Here is a 23847-nt window from a genome sequence, read left to right on the forward strand (position 1 = left end):
GCATGTAGTAAGTGGTTCAGCATGAACTGCTTCTTAAATAAACATACAAAAAACCTGACCCAGACTAAATCAATTTTCTAAAAAAGAAAAACTTTAAACCTGTGTTTCCTGTTACATGCTTATGGTTGTCTTTGGTTGCTTGTGATCTTACCGTATTGTTGACCAATTGTTGTATTCTGCACCACCTGCCGAAAGATTCAGATGAGATAGTGAAGTTGTTTTCAGAAGAGGGAAGCAATTAAGATGGTAACCCCTACAGTACATTTCAGCTGATAAAACATCACTTATGCTGGAGATAGAGAAGTCATGGATCTGGCTGTTTTCCTGAATTTGTTTGCTGCAAAGATTTTAAAGGGTTTAGAGTTCATACAAAGCATGTGTACTTAAGATTAGGCCAGGTTTGCTTCTAGGAAGTATACTACTAATAAATTGGAGGCATATTGAGGAAAATTGTTGATATGGCAAACCAGAAATGAGTGTTTATGTAAATCCCGGTATGTAAACTGTTGATATGGAAAACTAGGAAAGAGGGCTTATGCAAATGCCTGTGTGTTTGTCTGTGTGTATATATATATATATATATATACACACACACATATATATATATATATATATATATATAACCTATATGGGAAAAGGCTATATTTTGATCGTTGTATAAAACTGGCATGATGCACTTTCTGAAAGCCATAATGAGCTTTGTCAAAACATCAAGGCATTAATTACTAATCCTTGTATTTACATGTACATGTAAAATATGTGTTTCTTGAGTTGGTTTATCTATAGAAGCAGAGTTTGCTTGGATTTCAAAAGTGTATCTGCAGGATCAGAAGAAGAGTTTTATATTATATATAGGAGATTATTAATAGTAGAAACAGAATGCAAATGTGAAATTTTATATCAGCATAAAAATATTGAAGAATTAGGCTGCAATATCTCAAAGTACATTAAAAAAGATGCCGTGGACAAATGTTACGCCAGCAACACAATACACAAGTGCCTTGAGTTTAAATAATACCCTTGTATATTTTTCTGCACCTAAAGATTTTTGCCAAAGAGTGATTTTGTTGTGGTTTATGTTTAAATAAGTAAATTTGTGAGGGTAAGAAAGCCATCGTCACAGTGGGGAGTTTCAGATTAGTGCATACAGACACATTGTCCTCGAGGAATTTGGTTCACAAGGTCATGGTTATGCTGAATGAGTCTAAGGAATATCTAGGTGAGCCTATTGCAAGTTATCAAGCTGCTCATAAAAGAAGAAATGAAAAATACTCACTGTGAAGTACAGGGGAGAAGAATCCATTATGTATATGAAATTAGTATCATATTCTGTTTTATATACAAAAGCAGATTTCCAAAAAATATGTAATTTGGTGCTTTATTTTAAGCAATATTTTACAAAACAAATATTCCAGTATTTACTTGTTTTAGACAAAGTATGAAAATCGACATTGGTTCCTACAATAATCTAGTGTTGTGGGTCTTTTTTTTTTAAACTGCATTCACATTGATGAAATAATGCCTTAGAAAGAATAATAAAAGGCACAGTGATTGTGGTTAGGTCTCTCTGTGTGGAAAGTTGACAAACACATTCTTAAGTCTTAATAAACCACATTTAATTTTGAAATACCACTACTGACATAACAGATTTTCAGTGTGTTTCTACTAAGCACTTAAGAAAGTTATAAGGGACTACTGAACAATGCCATCACACTGCCTCACCAGGAATGACTTGATCAAAATGGCTTTCCTGTCATCCACATGCCTCTGTGGGTACATATGATTAATTACTTAATTTTCTTATTTGCTAACATACTCCATTGGTGACAATAGCAGTGTATTGGCAGTTTCAACTGTTACATGGATTTGGGCAGCACTGGGATTGCACTTTGAAACAGATTGCATGCCTATAGTTTGCATACCTGTACTCTGAGTTTGCAGTTTGGGATGTGCTACTTTAATAGTTATTTATGTTTAATATTAAATTTGCACAAATTGCAGAGTTATTAATTTCTCAGTGAAGCTGTATATTAAATCATTTTGGCCCAAGAGAACAACCTTGAGCAGAACAGTAGATTGGATGTCACATGCAAATAAGAAGTTTAAGCTTCAACACAGATATATGAAATCAATAAAAATAGACTACAATTTGTGATCACAGATTGAAGGAAAAAAAAGATATCCCCTTGCCCCCTTATTTTGAAAAACAGTGATAATGTTGAATTTTTATTATTATATCAGTTGAGCTGTGAACAAAAGGCTGCATTGCTCTCACTATAGAAAAGGCAAGATAATTTTTTTTAGCATTTCCCAGTGCTTATTAGCAGAAGAATGGAAGTATGATACTCCTCTGTTACTAGTCACAGGTAAAATTGAATGGTCTCAGCAGCCCCAACTCATTTAATATTTTGAATTGCTCTTGAATGTTTTGAAAAGTTGAGTCTGTTTCCAAAACTCAGCTCAAGACTGAAGTACTTTGTAAAATCCAATATAGTTGACGTTAAAGGAATCCACAAGGAATGTGGTTCACTGAAAAATGCTTTTTTCTCACTTGTTAGAAGAATTTTATTTTAAAAACTCTGTGCTGGAATACAGTAGTAAAAGGATTTAATTGTTTTTCCATCAGCTTGGAATATTTTTAATTTTTATTTCTTTATGAATTTGAAGTGTGGAACAATTGGTTATACTTCTTGCTTATACTGATGTGTATAGCTTTTTTTCTGAGGACTTGAACGTGACATCCTTTATTCACTCAGTAGATATGAACCAGTCCTACTTCCCCACAAGGCTGCTTGCATGGATCTGATTGGAAATGCAAGGAAGTTGATGCATTGATCTCATATCAACTTTGGTACATCTGGCTAAATTTAGGAATACATTCATTTGCAGGTCTGCCATTGAATTCCGTAGGAAAAAGGCAGATGGGTATTTTTGAAGATTTGAAATGCGAATAATGCTTAATGTAGACAAAAATGGCAAAAATTGGTATCTTCATTTTGTTAATTTGGATTTTAATTAATATCTGATTGGTATGATTTTGACCTTTGGTGATTTCTCTTCCTTTTTCTTACACATTACAGGAGAGCACTAAATCTAGGAATTCTTCGAGACCCTGGATCAGAGGTTGAAGACAGACAATATCAAATAGATCTTCAATCTATCAACATCGGTACTGCTTTTTGGAATCAGTTGAAACCAGAGAAGGAAAATGGAAAAGGAGGGGTTTTGACAGAAACTGAGAGAAATTCTCAAAATCCAGCACTTGAATGGAACATGGCCAGTAGGTAGGGATTTTTTTAAAAATCTACTTTTTTTTTCTGAAATTACATCACACAAATACTGCAGAGAGTGTGCGCAGTATACCTGAATTAAATAATTCAGTACTGGTTTTGCTGTACATTACAAGCACATTTCCCTGGAGTTTTAGATTAGACAATTGAAATGCATATTAGCTGTTGTTGTTACACTGCAGTTACTGTCTACTTACTGTGTGCCTTTGCTGCCATTATAAGCTCTTCTCCAAGTGACTTACTCTCTGTCCATAAAAATAACTCCAGTGCTGAGACTTCAGTTTGTCAGTCTCTATAAGCAATGGGAGGTTCTGTTTTGGGATTTTTTCAGTTTAGGGTGTGTTCTTTTGATGCTGGTAGTATGGTTGTTTTTCTTTTTTTTCCTAAACTTCTTTTGTTTGTATTTTTACAAAGCTTGAGTTAAACCAGCTTAGACATTTCTAAATTAGAGAAGGATAAAGTAGAACATTTCCTATTGATTCTAAACCAGTTTTTGCACTTCTGTATCTAAAACCAGATGAATTTTGAAAGTGAGATATTTCAGCTAAGTCTCCTTTATTGGGTATTGTATATGTGCACACAAAACCCCACCCATTGGTTAAACAGGGTTGAAAGACAAAGAATGCATACACTTGCCTGCTATTTTAAATTTTGAAGTTTTCTGATATAAAATTGGGTGGGGGTGTGTTAATTGGCAATTTGTGAAGATTTGAAATTTTTGTTTTGGTTTTCACATCCTTTTTTATACTTAAAAATTCATATAAGTAGTTTAAATATTTACAGACTATGTAGCAGATTTCAGTTTTCAAATTATCAGGAATAAGGTCTGATATCCAAGAGCAAGCTTTCAAAAGTAATTTTGTGGATTTAGAAGCATTTCTGCTGCTAAATGCCTCTTTGGCTATACATTTTGCTATTTATTTTCATATAAAAGTCCTTTCTATCTAATTCATGCAGAAACAATCTGATTTTTATGAAATGTGTGCATAATTTTATGGTTCCTAGGATTTGATTCCTATCTGAATTTAGGGATTAGTTCCTAAAAGTGATATAGAAAAACAGGCAGAATCATCTGGAAATAACTACTTTTGGTTTAATTTTCAGAAAATTGGGAGATGAGAGGAGTCAGATGTTTCTGAAAGTAAGGCAAGTTGCAGCAAAGGCTACATGAGGATGGCACACAGACTGAGCTTTTAAGGGATGTATTGATGCAAGGCCAAAAGGGCAGATAAGCTCTCTCTGGAGGACAGCATGCAAGAAAAACATGGGATCAATAATAAATTCCAGTTTATCATGGAAAAATAGAGGGCAGGACAAACAGTTCTAACCAAAGAAATGATAAAATGACAAGGACTCACCGGAGTGCAGATAAAAATTTTAACATAGAAATAGACTCTGGTCTTCATTTATAAGACTGTATGGTTCTTTCCGGTCTTTTAACAATTTATTTTTTTAACTCATATAATTCCCAAGAGGTTTTTTATTTTAAATTCCTAGCTTTAAAAAATGTGTATGACTTTCTAGTTGGGCTTTGATGTTGGACAAGTTTCCCGTGAGGTTCTTTGTCACAAAATTCCACATCCACTGGAATATCTTGCAAAATAAGATTACATTAATCTCCAAAGGACTTGCAGTTAATTTGCAACTTAAACTAAAATAGCAAAAGCAGCCACTGAGAGATTGACTTGCCTTTTCCTTGCCATTGGTGACTGAAATCATACTGCTAGCACACTCTGGGTCTGATCTTCATGGTTGTAGATTCAGATAGGAAATTTGGTGGGATTCCTGAAAAGCTAAAAGGACAAGGGAAGCAGCTCTTACAGACAATCTTGAGTTCTCTTTTTCTTTTTTTTCCCTATAACTGCTTGGACATGCTTCCTCAGCAGACTTCCAGAATGAAGTTTTATTAGAATAAAAATAAGTATGTTGGTTTAAAATTGCTTTTGAATTATTTTTCTATTTGGGTTTTAATTTAGAACAGTTGTAATTAAATACATTGGGTTTTCCTTTCTGGTGTGCAATTACAGAATTTTCATTCCAGCTTGTTTTCAAGAAAAAGTGTGAATGCTTTCTTACCCTTTTGGTTTTAAATTTTACATATTTGCTACAGTTTTTCAGGATCTTTGCATTTCTGCTTTTTACATAGCAGTCAGTTTTGCTGTATCTTTTATGATATGCTGAGAACTGGAAGAACCTGCACTGAACGCTGCCATCCATGGCAGTATTTCCAGCATGTGCCAAGAGGGCAGCTGCAGGGTGTTTTACATGGTGCTTACTGTTTACAGGGTTAAGTTTAATCTTAATATTTACTGCAAACAGCACAAAAGCTTTGTGCTTTAATCTAATCTTGATGCCATTTTTTAGAATTCTTTATGTTTTTTAGATATATTTAACCTGGAACATAAAGAATTATTTTTGCTGAGTCATTTTAGGATTAATTTCATTAATACATTCATCAATACATTTCTTTGTATGGTTTTAATATACTTCTGTTTGTTCTTACCTAGTGTTATGGTGTATTAGGATCACTGAGTTTAAAGATTCTACTTTGAAATCAGTTTCCCTCATTTTTGTAATACTTTAATGCTATGTGGGGCAGTACAGAATCCAACCTATATACAGGTTTTTCATAGTTACCTTACAGAAGACTTCAACATAGATACCAACCATTCCTTTTTCATTCCCATTTGTAAAAGCATTACTGGATTATTTCAAAATAAAACTGCAAAAAATTTGGAATAAATCATATTGTAACTTAATCTACAATTGAAATTTGGCCTAATTTTTAAAAAAATACATGAAAACCAAACCATTGTAAGTAGGAGATCTTTGGATATCACACCAACAAGTATCTGAAGCCTTTTACGTAATTTATCATTTAAATGCTTTAGCAGTCTTTACTCTGAAAGTAAATACTTTGAATTTTCACACCACCTTTTGTGGAGTTCAGTTCTTCTAGTACTGTGTTAAGGGGTTGATTTCCCCCCCCGCCCCAACCTTTACCTTGCAGTTTGGAAGGCAAGTTGTCATACTCTAAGACTAAGCTGTTGAATACTTGCAGGTGTTTAATGTAAGATTCTTCAAGAGGGGCTGTAGTGAAATGCTGGTGTACTGCCTCCTGTATCAGTGCAGGTCTCTCCAAGGAGAATGGGGGAACTGGAACACTCTGGTAGGGTGGATGCAGTCTTGCAGAAAAAACCTGTCTAAATGCTGTGCTTTACTGAGGATCAGGGATCATAACTCTTTCCACTATGAAATGTTTATACTTCACCATAGATGTTATAAAAAGCTCCCTAATGGTGTAATATATAAAAGGAATACTGGAAATGGTCAGACAGTTCTAATAAGGTTATGTACAAATGAAACCTGTCCACATTTATTCCCTTTACCAAACAGCATGTGGGGAACTGGGAATACTTAACCGAAAGAAGTTTTCTTGATTGAAAACTGCTTTTTCAGCTTGCAGATCTCCTCCTCCCTCTCCCTCCACTCAATGGAAAAAACAACAGCCCTGAAGGAAATAAAGAAATATATCCTCTCTTGAGGCCTCGCCCCCATCCCTGTGCAATCCTTCTACAGCTCCCAGCAGCAAATTCTGCTTCCTGCAGCCTGAATAAACTTTGTTTAAAAAAAAAAAATAATTGAGCTTAAAAGCATTACTTCTCTGTGTAGTAATGAACTGAGTGTGGCAATATACTGTGTTACAGTTTTGTCCTTGGCATGCCACCATCTGGAACAGCTCTCATGGAGTACATCAGGGAGCCAATGATCTGTTGTACAAAACTGAACAAAATACCACTGCGAGGATCCTCAGAAAGGTTTCCTGCAGATTTTTCTTTGAATAGTTTTCATTTTCATGCTTTTGTGGAAAGTTTCTGGCAGCTTGCCAAGTTCTAATGAGAAAGAAACCAGAAAAAAAAGTTGATCTGTGGATCTTTGTGTAATGAAGTAGGGGCATTCCCCTTGAATCTTGTGGAATAAGATGCAATGCATTTTTTTCAGTAATTTATTTTAATTGCTGACTTTTGTGGTACCTGAAGTTGTGCTTGTATTCGTGGTGTACGAAGCCTTTCTCAATAAGATGGGGTGTTTTATTTTTTTATAATAATCCACATCAAAGGAATGCTTCTCAGCAGTCTTCATAAGATAAAAGTTAGCTTTACTGAGGTCTTATGATACAAAAATAGTAATTCTTTACAGCCAGGTAGTGTACACTTGTTCATTTTCTAATTCTGGTTATTGGATGGCCCTCAAAATGTTGCTGTGCTAATTACTACATGTGACATGTCTTTGCACACCTCAGAGAGGTGAAAGTATGTGATTTAGTCATTGGTAGTTAGATATCCTAATATGTTCCTAATACATTTGTATATCAGGGATTAGCTGATTTAAACAGCTACATGGGAAGCCTGCAAGAGAAAATTCTTTCATAAATCTCAAGTTAACATGCTGTCTTAAATAACATCTTTTTATGTTTTGCATGCCTTGACACTACTAGAGAGCACTTTGACTATGTGGCCAATTTCATGCTAATATGTTTTTTTTCTTTTTCGCATCACAAAATTCTCCATGAGGATTCATCTTTCTGTAGCTAGTAAAATTACATGGTGCAAATGTGCTTTTGATTATTATTCGTGTATTGAATGTATACAAGTTTCTCCCTGAGTTAAGAAATTTTAAGTGTATAAGGGCTCAAAGTCTAGATACAATAAAATGTTATCAAGAAAAAATATAATTAATAATAAGGTAAACATTTCCAAATTTCACATCTAGCTATTATGTGAATGTTATGTTTATGTTTAGCTATTATTTGCCATATTTTTTGTTTTAATTAGTGTTTTCCGTGTGAGTCATAGCAGTAGGACTTAGTCCTACTTGTGCATTTTCTCAGCTTTTCCAGTCTCACATCACCACATCTCCTTAATTAGGGCAACATTATCTCTTTGGCATTCCTTCCTCTTCCTATAAATTCAAAGTGCTTCTGACTGGATATAATCAAGTACTGATGATTTGATTTGATGTAATCAAATGTTGTCGCTTCCATTGCAAAATTCTGTTCTTCACATTTTCTTTCTCTCTACTTCCCACAACATTTTTTGTCATATTAATCATTAGATGTCTTTGTTTTTGTGGCACTTCCAGACCCCCTGTCTATCCATTTCCCTTTTCATGTCTTCTTTCATTTGCTTTGACACATCTACACTCCTTGCTCATCTGACCCCATCATGCCAGTTACCAAGACCAACTCATTCAATGTTTCCAAAAGGCACTTCCTTGCTCACTCCTGTGTGTTATAAAGGTGCTTGCTGTGAGCATTTATGTTGTTATTGCAATGTTTTATTCAAAATCCTTCCAAAAAATTAATTTCTATTATACTGTAATATAAAAACCATCAGACATGTTGCCACTGTATGGATATTGCTACCTATGCTGCTGTTAGTGGTTTACTTTTACTTCCCTGTCTGTGGCTGTGTTTTTTCTTGTACTTAAATTGTAAGCACTTGAGGACAGAGACTGTTTTTGACCTGTGCTTTTGCAGTGTGGATCTGTGGTCTGTAGCTAGAGTTTATGTATTATGCAGATAAAGCCCAAATTCTGCACTAAGGCACCTCCAAACCTTATCACAGTTGCTTAACTGCCTTGTTCCTTGGCGTTAGCATATGGTCTTTCAAATGCACTTACTTTTAAGTGTAGATGATCAACTGCTTTAACATCTCTAAAAATACTAGCTTTTCCTTTTTTTTTCCAAGACAAATATATAACAGATGCATAAATGAACCACGGAATGTATGTGCTGCAGACATAGAGCCATCATTACGCTCTTCACAATCAAGTTTTTTCATAAGCTCATGTGGCATACACCTGTGTTAAGTTAACGTTGCACTTAGGTGCAGTGTGGAAGACTCAATAATTCAAAGTGGAATTTGTTTCTTTGTTCCTTTTGTGCTCTTTCTCATATCCTCTCCCTTCGTTATTTACTGTGCTCTGTTTGCCTTCTGTTTGTACTTACAATTATTTTCCTAATACTTGATTTGGCTGAGGTTCAAATTCACCCACAAGAAATTCAGAAAGTAGTAAGTTGAGCCAGGCATGGATAGTACATAAGAATGATTTAAAAAATAAAATAAAGCAGTAATCCATATATATTACCAAAAAGGATATCCTTTAAGATGCAGTGTACTGGTTATCTACTAATATAAAGTATGAAAATTAAGAAATGGGAATATGCATAAGCTGAAAAAAAATTTGATCAGTGATTGAAGAGAGCCAATTGAAGGTTTGAGGCTCAACAAATAACTTGCTTTTGCAGCTCTTCAAATATATTTCATATATGTTTCATATATTAAAATATGAAAGTTCCTAGTACTTCAAGAAACTTCAAGTAGAAGTTTTCTAGTATAGCTATGAAGTATAGCTGCATGTTCTTTAATAAAATTGTTCTGTTATTTAGCTCTTTAATTGTCCTGGAAAAAAAAAAAGGCATTTCTTTCTTGTCCCATTGAGAAGGGGAAATAGGGACTGGGTATAAAATAATTTGGTTTAAATCTAAAATGAAGATGATGGCAAGGAAAGAAATAACTGTAGAACTCCAAAATCGAAGACCATTTTCTCAAGGTGAAGATGTTCACTAGCCACTAACAAGTCTGATTTCTAATTTGGGGATCTAATGAGACTAACCTTGCTCTAAAAGCCATCATTAGAGATCAACAGGAGACAGAGCTGACCAAAAGTTAAAGCTTTTAAGGTAAGATAGTAGTTTTCTCCACTCACTAATTGGCTTACACTTAAACAAACTGCACACTTCTTATGGTAGTGTGCAGCCTCCTCAGCAGTGAGGGTCATTTGAGGCAAAAATTTATTAGAGTTGTGCTCTGCCAATGCTAACTCTGTGGCATCTGCTCTTAACTTCTGTATACTGTTGTCCTAAATTAATTTAAAAGCTTTAAGGCCTACCTCTACTGTATAATTTATATTCCCTTATAGATTGCCATCCTTTTTACATCTTTTGATGACACTTCAAAAAACTATTAGTGGAATTTAAAGCATCAAAACTGAAATAGCCTAATCAGTAAAACGAATTCTGTATCTTCTGCAGTATGAATTTTGTATCTTTCGCAGTAGACTGAATTCCACCTCAGGTTATGATATCTATTTAATTTATTTCCAGCCTAACTCTTGGTTTACAAACCATTAGCATTGGAGATTGTTTGCTATCCTACATAACCCATTACAGAACCATTACAGACTATGCATCTCAGTACCTCTTCTTAATCAAAAGATTTCAATACCTATCCTGCAACTGCTGCAGTGAAGAATTTCTGCATAGACAGGCATGTAAGCGTATTGGTTAATAACACTAACCTAGATAACTCTAGCTGATGGTAGGGACTAATTCTTTATTGTATAGTTCATGTCTGGCTCACTTGTGTGATTTATCCTGATGCCTGAACTGCCATGTCTCCATTAGAGGTGGCAAAATTAAAGGTAATACAGGGAAATGTAACTAAGAGGCTAATAAAGAGTTCTACATGGATCTATTTACTTCTTCTCTAAGGCCATGTAGTTTGTTTTTTAAGCTTGCATCATTTTATAGTTGACAATTTTCTGTTTTGTAAGCATCAGAAAACTTGCCTCAGGCCTATAACTTTGTGATGATTTTTAGAATTACCCTTGGTGAAATGCAGATATTTGATGTTGCTACAAACAGTAATAGGTAAAAAGAATTATCAAAAACTAACTTACTGAAAGGAGTCTTCCTGGCATTTGAAGTATATCTTCTTTTAGAGGCTGAACACCATCTTGATCTCATTACTTTTTTTTCCCTCATCAGAGGCTCTCAGATGGCATTTTGTGGAAATAGTTTATTTGACCTGACCCAGAAGATTCTGGCCATTTGGAATGTGTTGTCATAAGCTATTAGTGATCCATCTATAACAGTTGTGCTTCTAGACTTACTATTTGGTTAAAGGGGGGGGGAAGCAACAAAACCCCCGAAACTAAACACCTGGCTAGAGAATAAATGCAATTGTCAAGTTTAATGACACAAATATTCTTGGTAAGTAAACGTTAACATTTAGCTGAAAAAGCACCAAGAGCAAGCAGCGACAGAAGGAGTGGAGGAAGAGTGACATTACTGCTTTTCAAAAGGTTCTGAACATCTTGGACAATAGTTACTAATTTCATGTGGGAGTCCTAGTGTTGCATGGGATTTGCTAGTTTAATTTTTCATGTATTTCATTTTGATGTCAGTTTTCTGCATAATTTTTCAACGCAGACTTTTAATGCACAAATTCAAATATTCTGTTAGGCTTCAGAACAGCTGTTTATAAAGTGAAGGGCATCCACAGGCAAGTTTTAAAAATACTGATAATGAAGTTCACATCTTTTTTAAAATTACTATGTATAGTGCATAAAAACGGGAGAAGAAGCAATGTCAAGTGTCAAACTTGTCTACCTGGAGATAGGTTGAAGGGTCACATATTTAGACATAATTTTCCTGTGAAATGAAGATAGAAGTCTGCCTTCAGGATTGGAATTAATATGATTTACAATAATGATATTCAGTGATTATCAAGGTAGCAATCAAATGCCAAACTAGTATTGAAGAAGTTTTTTTTCTATATGCTCGATGTAAAGAATAATATGGAAAGTTTTTGCCTCTCTACAATTTATAATGTAATTTAATCTTTTCTTTCCTTTTGTTTCCTAGCATAAGGCGGCATCAGGAAAGAAGAGCTATTTTAACTCCGATTTTAACAGATTTCACTGTTCGAATAACTGCAGCTCCTGCGATTATTTTTACAAAAATTGATGCTGCAGAGAATTTACACCCAGAGGTTAGTACAAAGTGTCTACAGAAACAGTGTAACTTCTGATATGTAGATAATCTTATATTTTACCATTCCACCATTTGAAGTGTTCAGGTGTGTTTTCAAGTTGCCAGCTGGAGAAAGGTCACGAGATGAAATGTTCTTTCTCTGCTGGAGAAATAATTTTTGTATATCATTCAATATCAAAGGCAGTCTAGCCAGAGGTAGATAAGCCTATTCTCAGTTCCAAAAATGGGGATATTTTAAAGTTTTCCAGCAATAATTTTTGGAGGTTTGTGATGGAAAGGTGTTGAGAAGAGGTGCAACATAACAAAATATTTTATTCACAAGCTTCTCATAAAGAAACCTGGAAATGCAATCTGTAGACTATCTATTATAAGAAAGTTAAGCTGAGTTCTCTTAGCCTGATTTTCAAGACCCCAGATTGCCACTAAGCATCCAGTTCCCTAACTTTGCTGTGGGTACTTCCAGGTACTCAGATTTAACAGTCACTTTTGCTGGTGTGCTGTTCAGCTGGTTAACAGTAAGTCTATGAAGCAAGTTACACAAAAAAGATATTGGTTGACTTTCTGGCATTAGTTTGTAGCTGAAGAACATTTTATATAGGGAAAATATCAATTTTTTTTGTTAGCTCATAAGGATAATTCCCCTTAAAAGCTAGCTCCTGGGAAGAGCAAAATTGGTACAGCAGTGTAAAGTGTACTAGATGTGTAATGCAACATGCAATGGATGTACATTCTTTAAAAATAATAGCTAGTGGGCATAGAAAAAAATCAACAGTTTCACATTTTATGTAAAGGATCATCAGAAGGGCAAATGAAAAATTATTTAATGTTAAAAAGAAGTAGAAAGCCCAGTATAGCTTGGATGCATAGAAGTTACTCAAATTAAAAAAAAAATAAAAAAATCCCCTAAATCTGCACTTTGCTAATGCTCATGGTCAAGAATTTCAGTGTTTTCTGTACATACGTTCTTCTTGTTATCTATTCCCTGGATGATATTCAATCATGAAGGGAGAGGTCTAGTTTAGATTAGAGCTTGAGCACTGTGTAAATTTCTCATGAGACAGAGCAGTTCTTCTTCTCCCCTTCTGCATTGGTTCTGTTTTTCATCTCTTTATTGCTTGCCAACAGTGAAGATCTTTATTTGTGTTAGACAACACCAATAAAACAGTGGCTATTCAGCTAGTTTTGCCAAGATATTAAGAATGGCTTAGAGGCAAAGAGAAATCAATTAGATTGGCTATCAGTGAGTTCCAACACATGATTTCATTATAAATCATGTGTTGGAATCAGAGTTCGTGTTTAAATAAAAAAAAAAAAAGCAAACATTTTTTTCTTGGAAGGAAAGGAGAATTGGAATCATTGCCAAGGACACTCTGACAGCCCACTGATACTAGCAAGAGATGGAAACAAGGCCTTGTGCATGAGATGATTTGCAGTTTGCCTTAACAGTTCTGCTGCTGAAAGCCATGCAAAGAATAAGCCACATCCTTTAGTAGCATGACATACCAGTTTCTCCTAAAAAGACCACATTTGTACTATTTATAATGTTATGTATAATGTTAAGTATTGACTACAGCAGGGAACCACAATACAGTTATATAGAAGCTGAAAATTATTTTCCCAATAGCTGTTACCTAGTATTTTCCCTTAATTTAACAGGAAATTTTGGTCTGTGGTCATTCTTTGGAAGTGAACATGACAACAAATTTGGACTTCTTCCTCAATGTGGCTCAAGTGCAACTTCTTCAGCAGCTGGTACAAGCTAATATGGTTGGACTGGAACCTTCCAGTAGCACCACTGAGGTAGGTTTTTCCCTGGTTTGCAACTGGATTTTTTAAAAAGTCCATCTCAAAGTGCTGTAGCTCTGAGCAGGTGTTTGTACCATCTAGAAAAAAATTGTATAGGTAAAGGAAATACATGTTTTTTATTGTTGGTATGGTCAGTTTCAAAATGTATTCTGACATTGATTTAAGAATAGAATGAGTGTTAACAAGAGCATTATTCAGTAAATGCTATTATTCATTTTAGTGGTTCTGCAACATCTTATGTACAAGGAGATCTATGTAAATGATTAAGAAAACAGATTTTTGAGAAGTAGGTTTTTGAGATTATTTGGTGTTGAACTTTTATTGAATCTTTGGTATTTTCTTGTGAGTTTACATGCTACACTGTCCTTCACTACAGCTAGTAAACTATAACATTTTCTCTGTGCCTAGTAACTACTACTCACATTAATTGTGTTAGGGACTCAAGTCCACTTGACTCAATTGTCTTAGGGACTCAATCCACCTCTGAATATTTTCATACTTCTTCAGCAAGAATGTTGATGGGTACATCATGAGGGATCCCTCATCTCAATAGTTAATCTCTCCTTTTTGTCTGGAGTATTAGTGATCAGCAGCCATCTCTTGAATTTTGTCATTCCTTATTACTGCAACTTGATACCTCTGTTTGTATTGAAAGCCAATCACTGTGACAGACTGTTAAGTTTAAATTTCACACTTCTGGGCTGGTTTAAAAAAAAAAACAAGAAAAGGCAAAAGATAGGGAAAAATTTTGCCCTAAGAAAAAAATATGTATTTCTTATCTTCAAAACCTGGAATCTAGTCAGGCTAACAGCATCTTTAAGATAGCAGGAGTTAATACATAACAAAGCACTAATTCCACTGGAATGGCTGTTGGAGCTATTGAGAACAAGAACAAGAGTTAGGGATTTATTGAGCAGGATGCTGTCAGTTATTCCAAGAATCTGGCTAATGGGAGACCTGGAGAACATTTTCTCCTTCCTTTCCTGAGTCTCACAGTTTCAGCATTGCACGTGAATCTGGGTGGAAATGAGGAATGCTCTAGAGCAGCCAAACTATTTACATTCCTGTCTCTTCACCCTGTCAGAACCCCAGAAGTTGTCTGTTTGTGCTAATTTAGGCATCACATCACCCTCCATTCCTTTATCACTTCCCAAGGATAGAGAGAAACAAAGGGCATTGTTTCATTAACATTTGGAAACATGAAAGATGTAGAAAAGAAATGTGGTGTATTTGTCTTTTCCTTGGATACTTTTCAGACACAGGGCCTCTTTTGGAGATGAATAATGTAAATTATATAGAGAAATATCTTCAATGAATTATTTGTAGTGCACTGTTTTCCCATATTCAGTGGAATGGACAGAATCAGAAGATTTGAATAGATGCCAAGAATTTAAATTTTGAGTTGGCTTTGTGCAGAAGTGCCGCATGACTTACTTGGACTGTAGAAGCTTTAAAGGAATTTGCTACAGAATTTCAGAAAGCCTGTTGTTGACCACATCCTGAGATACTTATTTGCTCTTCATTGATAACTCCCTTGCATCACTGCTACCTTGCATCACTGAGTATTCATCTCCTGTAATGAATAATGGGGATATTTCTGTCTCAAGGTGTTTGCCTTGTCTTTTGTAAGTCATAGAGCTACATGTGGATTTACTATACTGGAAATATAAATCCATTGGTTGGTTACGTTTTATCTAGTTCTTCTTCAGTATTGTGTATCTCTTATGTGCCTAAGTGAAGCCACCCCATCCTCTAATAGATACACATTTATTATTATTCCAATGGTTCTTCTTTAGTCAGCAGAAAGAAACATAATACCCTGATTGTATGCTGCTGTTTTCATCTTAGTGAATGAAATCAGGATTCTGCACATAGCTTTTCATACTTCACACCTGCATATTGTTTCATTGCAAGAATCAGAGCATAATTTATGTTGGAGACACTTCTGGAAACCATTCCTTTACTCAAAAGAAGACTAATGTCCAAGCTAGATTAGGCTTTTCAGGATGTTGTTCAATCAAATCTTTCTTTACCTCAGAGGAATGACCATCTGGATAATTGTCCTGTGTTTAATTACCTTTGCTTTGGTATATTTTTGTCTTTATATGCATTCAGAATTTTGCTTGATAAAACTTTCAGTCATTGCCTCTCAACATTTCAAAATGCCTTTTCAAGAACCGTCTGAAGAGAAGATTAACAGACTTAAACTTCTTCATAGCCCTGCTTGAAGTAAATGGAATCAGTAATTAGATGCTCCATCATCTTTATCCTTCTCCTTTTCTGTCTGAGAAAACTTAGCTCTCTCACCCACTCCATATAAATTCTGTGCTTTAACCTTTTTGTCCTTCAGATGATCCCCTGCCTATTCAGGTTTGTTGGTATTTTTCTTCTGCTGTTGAGCTCAAAGCTAAGGACAGCACTTCAGATGTTGACCTGCAAGTATCTCATCATCTCACCTCTGATCCAGTGGCTGTGCTGCTGCTAATACTTCCCTGTAAATGCTCAGGCTCCCACACTACAGGGAAAGTTTCTATCACATGTTCAAGTTGTTGACCACCAGGACTCTTGGGTTTGTTTCTGCAAAGCTATTCTGTAGCATTGGCCTCCAGCCAGTTTTTGATTTGGGATTTTAACATCTCACAGATTCACAGAATCATTTAAATTGGAGAAGACCTCTGAGATCATAGAGTCCATATTTTGACTGATCATTTCCTTGTCAGCTAGACTATGGCAAGTGCCACATCCAAGTCCAGGACACTGTGTTTTCCTGTGTCCTTCATGAGGTTTTTGTTAAACCATTTCTCCATTTTGGCAATATCCCTCTGAATGGCAGCCCCTACCCCTCACTATAACAGCTTCCCCCATTGTGGTGTCACCTTTCTTTGGATATGATTTGTGTCATTGCCAAGGTCTTCAATAAAGACCTTAGACATGATCAAATCTTGAGGAATGTCCTTCAGTAACTGGAGTTTAGCTATGCTTTGAAACATTGACTATTACTTACTGATTTTGTGGCCCTCTCTGGATTTTACCCACCTCATAGTCCGTCCATTCAGTTCACACTTGAGTGCTTGAATAAAAGTCAGCTGTGGAAAACTGCCTAAACTTGGTCAACTTTGCTAATGGCAAAGCATATGTTATCTAGTATTCTGTCCTCAGAATCAATCATCTCATCACAAGAGGCAATCAGATTGGGGTAAGGCATGACAGTCATCAAAGTAGCACCCCCTTGTTTAAACTTTAAAGGTGTGATTTCCAAATGGACTGTATTTGGTGGTTTACAGGGCAATGCTGTAAAGATTAGTGTAGATAAAAAAAACAAAAAGAAGTGATGATTTATGGGTAAATCTCTTTTTTCTTCAAGTGTTTTAATATTCTGTAAAAAGTTTCATGCCAGGTCTCCAGTGCTGTGTTTTTACTTATTATAAGCCCTAGCTTTATACTGTTTTATAAATCCTTGATGTACAGTGGGCCTATTGTACTGACTTCTTCATAAGGTATAGTCTATTATTGCAAAGAATATTGCTTTGATCTACTTGACAGCTTTAGAGTAAGGACACATATGTGGTATTTGATAGATTACCTGAGGGGCAAAGAATGTTGCTTCCTTTTTGTAATTATTCACTTTTTCAAAATTAATATATGCCAAATTCTTAGAAGAAGAATATATAATACCTACACATGGAGAACAGAAACAGAAGTGCTGAGAAATGAAATACAAATATAAGAGTGAAGTGCCATTAATGTCCTGATTTTGTTCAGTGATACATCTAATATTGCAGGTGAAATATCAGTAAAAGAGCCACATTTCCTCCTTCTTAGAAGAATTTTTTTAATATCCTGGTAAAAGTATTTCCAGTATAAATGATAACTAGTTTTGCTGCTGATCAGTGATAAAGCAGGTGAATTTTCAAGGAGAATATTTCTTCATCTGGCAAATCTGTTTCCTGTTGTCCATCACTTACCACCTGGAGATTTTTGGCAAGACTTATTTGTCACACTATCATTTAGAAGCAGAAAACCTAAGAACTCCTCTTTGAAAAAGAAATTCAGTACAAACCAACATACATCTTGGTCTGCTGCTGACCATGTAGGAAGGCATGGGTAACATATCTTACTGCAAGACAGTGTATGTTACACTCCTCAAATATGGTTACAAAGGTCATTATCAACTTTTATTTTCCAATAAGCTTGAGATTAAGGCTAGATTTTGAAAAAAAAAAAAAACAACTGATGTATACAAAAATAATTTGTTTAAGTTTTTACTAAATATTGTTCCTGTCTTATAACTATCTACACTGGGGGCATTGAATGCAGAGAACAGTTGCTTTGTATCTCCCTTGAAAAACAAAAAAAGGTACTTAGAAATGCTTACTTTATCTTTGCAATATCTCTGTGAGCATTATGGCTCTAGATGAAGAGAAGATGATTGTTTTTAAAATTCAAGGCAACTTGAAACATCTGAAATATTTTCCAGAGGATGTCCATTGAAAGCATTCACTCACTTTTTATTCCCTATGGTATATTTCTCCTTATCTCCTCCATCACAGAATCACAAAATGGGCAAGGTTGGAATGGACCCAGAGGGTTCTCTGGTCCAACCTTCCTCCTCAGGCAGGATCATCCCAGAGCACATGGCACAGGATTGTGTCCAGATGGTTCTTGAATATTTCCAGTGAGGGAGACCACACACCCTCTCTGGGCAGCCTGTTCCAGTGCTCAGTCACCCTCACAATAAAGAACCTCGTGTTCAGGTGGAACTTCCTGTGCATCAGTTTCTGCTCATTGCCTCTTGTGTTACTGCTCAGCAGCACCAGGACAAGCCTGGCTCCATCCTCTTGAAATACTTTAGATACTGATAGAATTGGTATACTCCCTTCTCAGTCATCTCCTCTCAAGTCATTCTTAAATAGCTCCAGCTGTTCAGCCTTTCCTCATAATTGAGGACCCCCTCATCATCTTCATAGCATTCCATTGGTCTCACTCCAAGAGCTCCACATCTCTCATGTACTGAGCAGCCCAAAACTGGACACAGTGAGACCTCACCAGAGCTCAGTAGAGGGGCAGGATCACATCCCTCAGCCTGATGCCAATGCTCTTTCTAGTGCACCACAGGATACCTTTGGCATTTTTGACCACAAGGGCCATTTCTTTGTCCACTGGCACCCCCAGGACCTTCTCTGCAGAGCAGCTTCCCAGCAGGTCACCCCCATCCTGTACTGGTCCCTGGGGTTATTCCTCCCCATGTGCAGGACCTGCATTTGCCTTTGATTTTCAGATGGTTTTTCTCTGCCCATGTCTCCAGCCTGCTGAGGTCCTTCTGAAGGGCTGCACAGCCCTCTGGGGCACCAGCTGCTCCTCCCAGCTTTGTGCCATCAGTGAACTTGCTGAGGAGGCATCTGCCCCTTCGTCCGAGTCAGAGAAGAAAAGTTAAACAAGACTGGATCCAGGACCAACCCTTGGGAGACACCACTAGTTAAAGGCCTCCAAATAGACCCTGTGCCACTGATCACAACTCTCTGAGACCCGCCATTCAGCCAGTGCTCACTTTGTCACATCCCTATTTGTCAGGTTATGTAGTCTTGTTTGTTTATTTTCTGCTAGCCCAAATGTACGTTTCCATAGGCTTCAAATCCATAGCCATTCTATACAGTCTGAAATTAGGATGGGTATCTTATATATTAATAAAAATATCATTCTTTCTTGAAAGAGTAGCCAAACTCATCATCTTTTCCTTCAATCATGCATATTTGCAAGTTTCTAATTGCAGTGAGGAATATAGCACTCAACAGTCAGTTTTTGAAAATATGGAAATATTTTCTCAGATTTTAAATAGAAATGAAAAAATTGTCCCTGTTTTGGATCTCTCCCAGACCCAATGCCCCTGGCTGGCATTGTTTTATTTTTGCCTAAGTAGTGAAGAGGCCTTCCAGAGTTTCCTCAAGGTACTTGCTGATATATTTTTGTGTTGCTAGCCATTAGAATGCAGTAGATCCTGCACAAATTTGATGCTTAAGAAGTTACTTTCCTCCACAAAATACATGAAAAAAAAAATTACTTGTTAAAGTACAGGAGCAACTGTGTTTAACAACTGAGCTGATGAAGAATGGACTCAGATGTGCAGGCAAAACAGTCCCACAAAGAATGATCTGGGACTTGAAGTGTCTGATTGGAATTTTTCTTCTTAGCTGATATCAAGCATAATGTGCAGTCAGAGCCAATAGGCAATGGGCACAAGCTGTCATTCCCCTGGGGGAAGTGTCCAGCAAAAACGGGAGAAACCGGGTGTGGAGACATCTTTGTTTTTTTCAGAAATTCCGTCAGCCAGTATGGTGGCTGATGTTTTCTGCTTTGTTAAAGCCTGCTTTTAAGAATTTGACCTTTGAGCACTCATCCTAGGCTGCATAAGTACTAGCTTCAGCAGTGTTTGTCACCTTGGCAGATGATCTTCTGCTTCTAGAACTGGCTCATAGCCAATCACTGTGTAAACCCACCAGCAGGTGTGACATATTCCATAGGGCAAACTCCTGTGTTCTGATAAATTGCAACCCATCAACTTCCTGAATAAATTATATTAATACTCGGGGGGAGCAAAAGTTTTTTCAACTTTGGCATTTTGTTATTTTACCACAAAAATTATATTTAGAGTCTAACTACCATAAATATTGGATATTTCAAATTGAGCAGCATGTTACTTGTATTCATCCCAATAATGGGCAAGACTGGGGGAAGTGCAGCTCCTGTCTGCTCAGATAATCCAAACAAATTAAGGAAGTGCTTAAAGTGAACTAGTTAATAGCTGAGAAACATCCAAAAGGGAGAAGGCTTAGAAAACTCATCTCTGGCAGCTGATTCCTTCTTAGCCTGGCTAAATCTGACTGTGTACTGATTTGTCACATTAGACATACTGCAGTAATATTTGCAGAAGGTGTAAGTCATTCTCTACTGCTGCAGATGAGGCTTAAAGCTTATCAGCTTTTCTGATAAGTTTTAAAGCCCTATAATATGGGCTCAGGAAGTCTGGAAGAGTATGCTGAAGAAGTATTTATCTGTGCTTTCTTTAATTATGATTTGTCTTTGCCTCAAAGCATCCAATTATATCTGCTTTTAGAGAATAAAAAGTAATATAAAAAGTATACTTTTTATAAAGCATAAAAAGTATAAAATATAGAGGATAAAAAGATCTTTGTTGTGACTCAGTAGGACTGTTATGTTTTTTATTTCTGTTTATGGCAATCTCATCAACCTGTTTTTGCTGTAACTTCACTGTAAGATAAAGAACATGGTCAGCAGGATGTATGTACAAAAGTGCTGTTATAGTTGTATCACACATAAAATTTGAAAGAATGATAGCTAATGGAGTTCATAGCATTTTTTCTTGCTGATGATACTTTAGCAGAGCAAACTTTTCAGTAATGAGCAATTTTACTACAGTTTACTCAAGGTTATTAATAACTTGTGCGAAAAATGAAAAAAAAATTGTTGAACACAAGCATAAATTTGTTTTCCATTTTTATTTTGCTTAGAAAAAAATAGCGGTCAGAAAACCAGTAAAACAAGTTCCAGATAATACTACTTAAGAAGCCAGACAATCAAAGTGTGAAATGGCAGATCCACATGTTGCACAGATGCTGTATTGACTGGATAATATTCTTATGGAAAGCTTGCGTAATTGGAAGTATTTTTAGTACGTTGAAACTTTGAGGAGTTAGCATTTCAATTTGCCACTTTCTTTTGAAGAAGCTGTTTATCTTTTGTCTTTGAATTACTGAAATCTAAGGTGATCAGTGTTGAAAAGCCACAACAGTCTTGGTTTTTGTATTTTATATAAATCAGTTGAATTTAGGTACATCTTGATATCCTAATATGTGTTGGCACATTAAAAAAACTAATGCTGTGTAAAGATAACTTCCTGAGTGTTTCAAAACTTTTTTCATTATGCATTTGATATTTGTTGTCATGAGTAAAAACAAAGCAAACTTAGTCTATGGTATTATTAATGCCCGACAAACAATAAATATTAAAACCAACAAAATATTTCTAAGACAATTTTGTTTTTCTTGTAGCTTGCACAATTACTGATTGGGTCTTGCATACCTGCTCAGTTCTGCCCATGTTTTAGAGCTTTGAATTTCCATTCCTGGGAATAGCAGATCACGCAGCATGTAGTACCATAACTTTGATTCCTGGGATGGTAGATGCTTTCTGGTGGATCTTCACCACCTTAATTGAAGAATCATAAATTTATTGCAGCTGGAATTAATATGTTCAGTTCATTGATAAAATTGTTAGCAACAATCTCTTTACCTAGGATTTGTGGATTGCATTTTTGAATGAACAGTTAGTAACTGTAGCTTCATTTTTAAATAATCGTACATTTCAGAAAGTAAGCTATTATAAAACTTCTGACTAGGTTACAAAATGTAAAGTTTCAGATACCAGAAATGAAGTAACAAAGTAAAGAGAAAATAATCAAATTTGGATTATTTTGATTTGAAATACTTAGAGTCTCAAGCCACTTGACAAGGGTTAGCTTAAAATTAGACTTGGTTATTCTCACTGTGTTGTATTTATGGATTTGGAAAGAATGGAATATATCCAGAGAAGCATTTTCACAGTTGAGAAGGATTGCAGAAAGCTGTAGTTTCTAAGCGTATACCATAATGAGTTCCCCAAAGTAGCTCTAATTTGTGTCACTGGAGTTAGGAAATGTCTTATGCTTTCATTCCTGCACAGTGAGGCCATTTCTGTGTCCTTCAAATTGAGACTATGTCTTGTACATCCCAGATGGATTTGTAAAAGACAGCAACTTCCATTAACTAAAAGCTCACAAAGTTTTGATAAGGAAGAATTACACTTCATGTCAATCTGTTAAATGTCCTTAGAATGTGAAAAGAGAAAATTAAGAAGTAGGAGACAAAGGAAAATCTGTTTTGCTGTAAAGATGTGACCTTTAGTTTCTCTCCCAAAATTACAAGGGGAAAAAAGAATGTTTCAAACCGATTGTTGCAATGAAAATGGCTCTTTGAAGAGATCTGTATCCTTAGATTCTGCAAATACAAAGTTAAAGGGGAAAAAAGTGTTCATAGTCTTCTCTTTGATATAGTTAGGAATGTTTTTATCTTACAATGAAATATCTCTTCAATTAGCATTTGGACTTATGTCCTTGAGAAAGATCAACAAACATTAAACAAGGTAAAGAATTCTTAGTATGGTAAAACCAGACTTGAAATTACAGATTAAAAGTGTATTTCCTTTTTGCTAGGAAGACACCAGTTTTTCCTGCTGATTTTTGGTGTCCACAAGAACACAAACTTTGTGGAGGGGAATAAATGGAAAGTTGTGTTTGATAGCTGTTTAAGCACTTCATAATTCAAGACCAGTTTCTGTGACATTTTCCTTAATGTTTTCTGTGACCACTTAAATGAAGGTGATAAAATGTTCTTGCACATCAAGATTTCACACAAAATGTAGGTGGGGAGGAATTTACCCAATACAATAATCTATAAAGAATTTAATAAATAGCATTCTTCCAAATATTCCTTGCTTCAACACAAAAGGATATTTTGTATTGTTAATGAAAGGAAAAATACAAGTATTTCACTAGAATACTGTGAAGCCTCATATCAATAGTGTTTAAAGACTCCCATGCTGGAGCAAATCTAATGGGAAAACATCTCATAGGGATTGTTGTTATTTTCTGGAAAAAAATAAATTATAACAGCAAGATTAAAAAGTTACAGTGAGACAGGAAAAAACCTGGAAGTGTTGGTTTTCCTCTATGTTCTCATCAATACTAGTTAAAGACTCAAGATTTAGGGAGTTTTTTTTGTTTTGCTGTTTTCCCAAATGTTTTAACATAGAGCATAATGGGGTAGAATAATTTTTACATAAGTTTTAAGTGCAAATGGG

The 23847-nt window shown here is 35.6% G+C and overlaps 1 protein-coding gene across 1 annotated transcript in view; it reads left to right on the forward strand.

The window, feature by feature from the left end:
- Nucleotides 1-23847, forward strand: part of VPS13B (vacuolar protein sorting 13 homolog B) — a 429974-nt gene that overhangs the window by 272799 nt on the left and 133328 nt on the right. Inside the window, exons 31-33 of the mRNA XM_062490506.1 lie at nt 3081-3284; nt 12001-12127; nt 13786-13929. Coding sequence (XP_062346490.1) covers nt 3081-3284; nt 12001-12127; nt 13786-13929 — 475 coding nt within the window. The remainder of the gene's footprint in view (nt 1-3080; nt 3285-12000; nt 12128-13785; nt 13930-23847) is intronic.

This window comes from Cinclus cinclus, chromosome 1 (genome assembly GCF_963662255.1).
Source record: "Cinclus cinclus chromosome 1, bCinCin1.1, whole genome shotgun sequence".
Classification (NCBI taxonomy): Eukaryota; Metazoa; Chordata; class Aves; order Passeriformes; family Cinclidae; genus Cinclus; species Cinclus cinclus.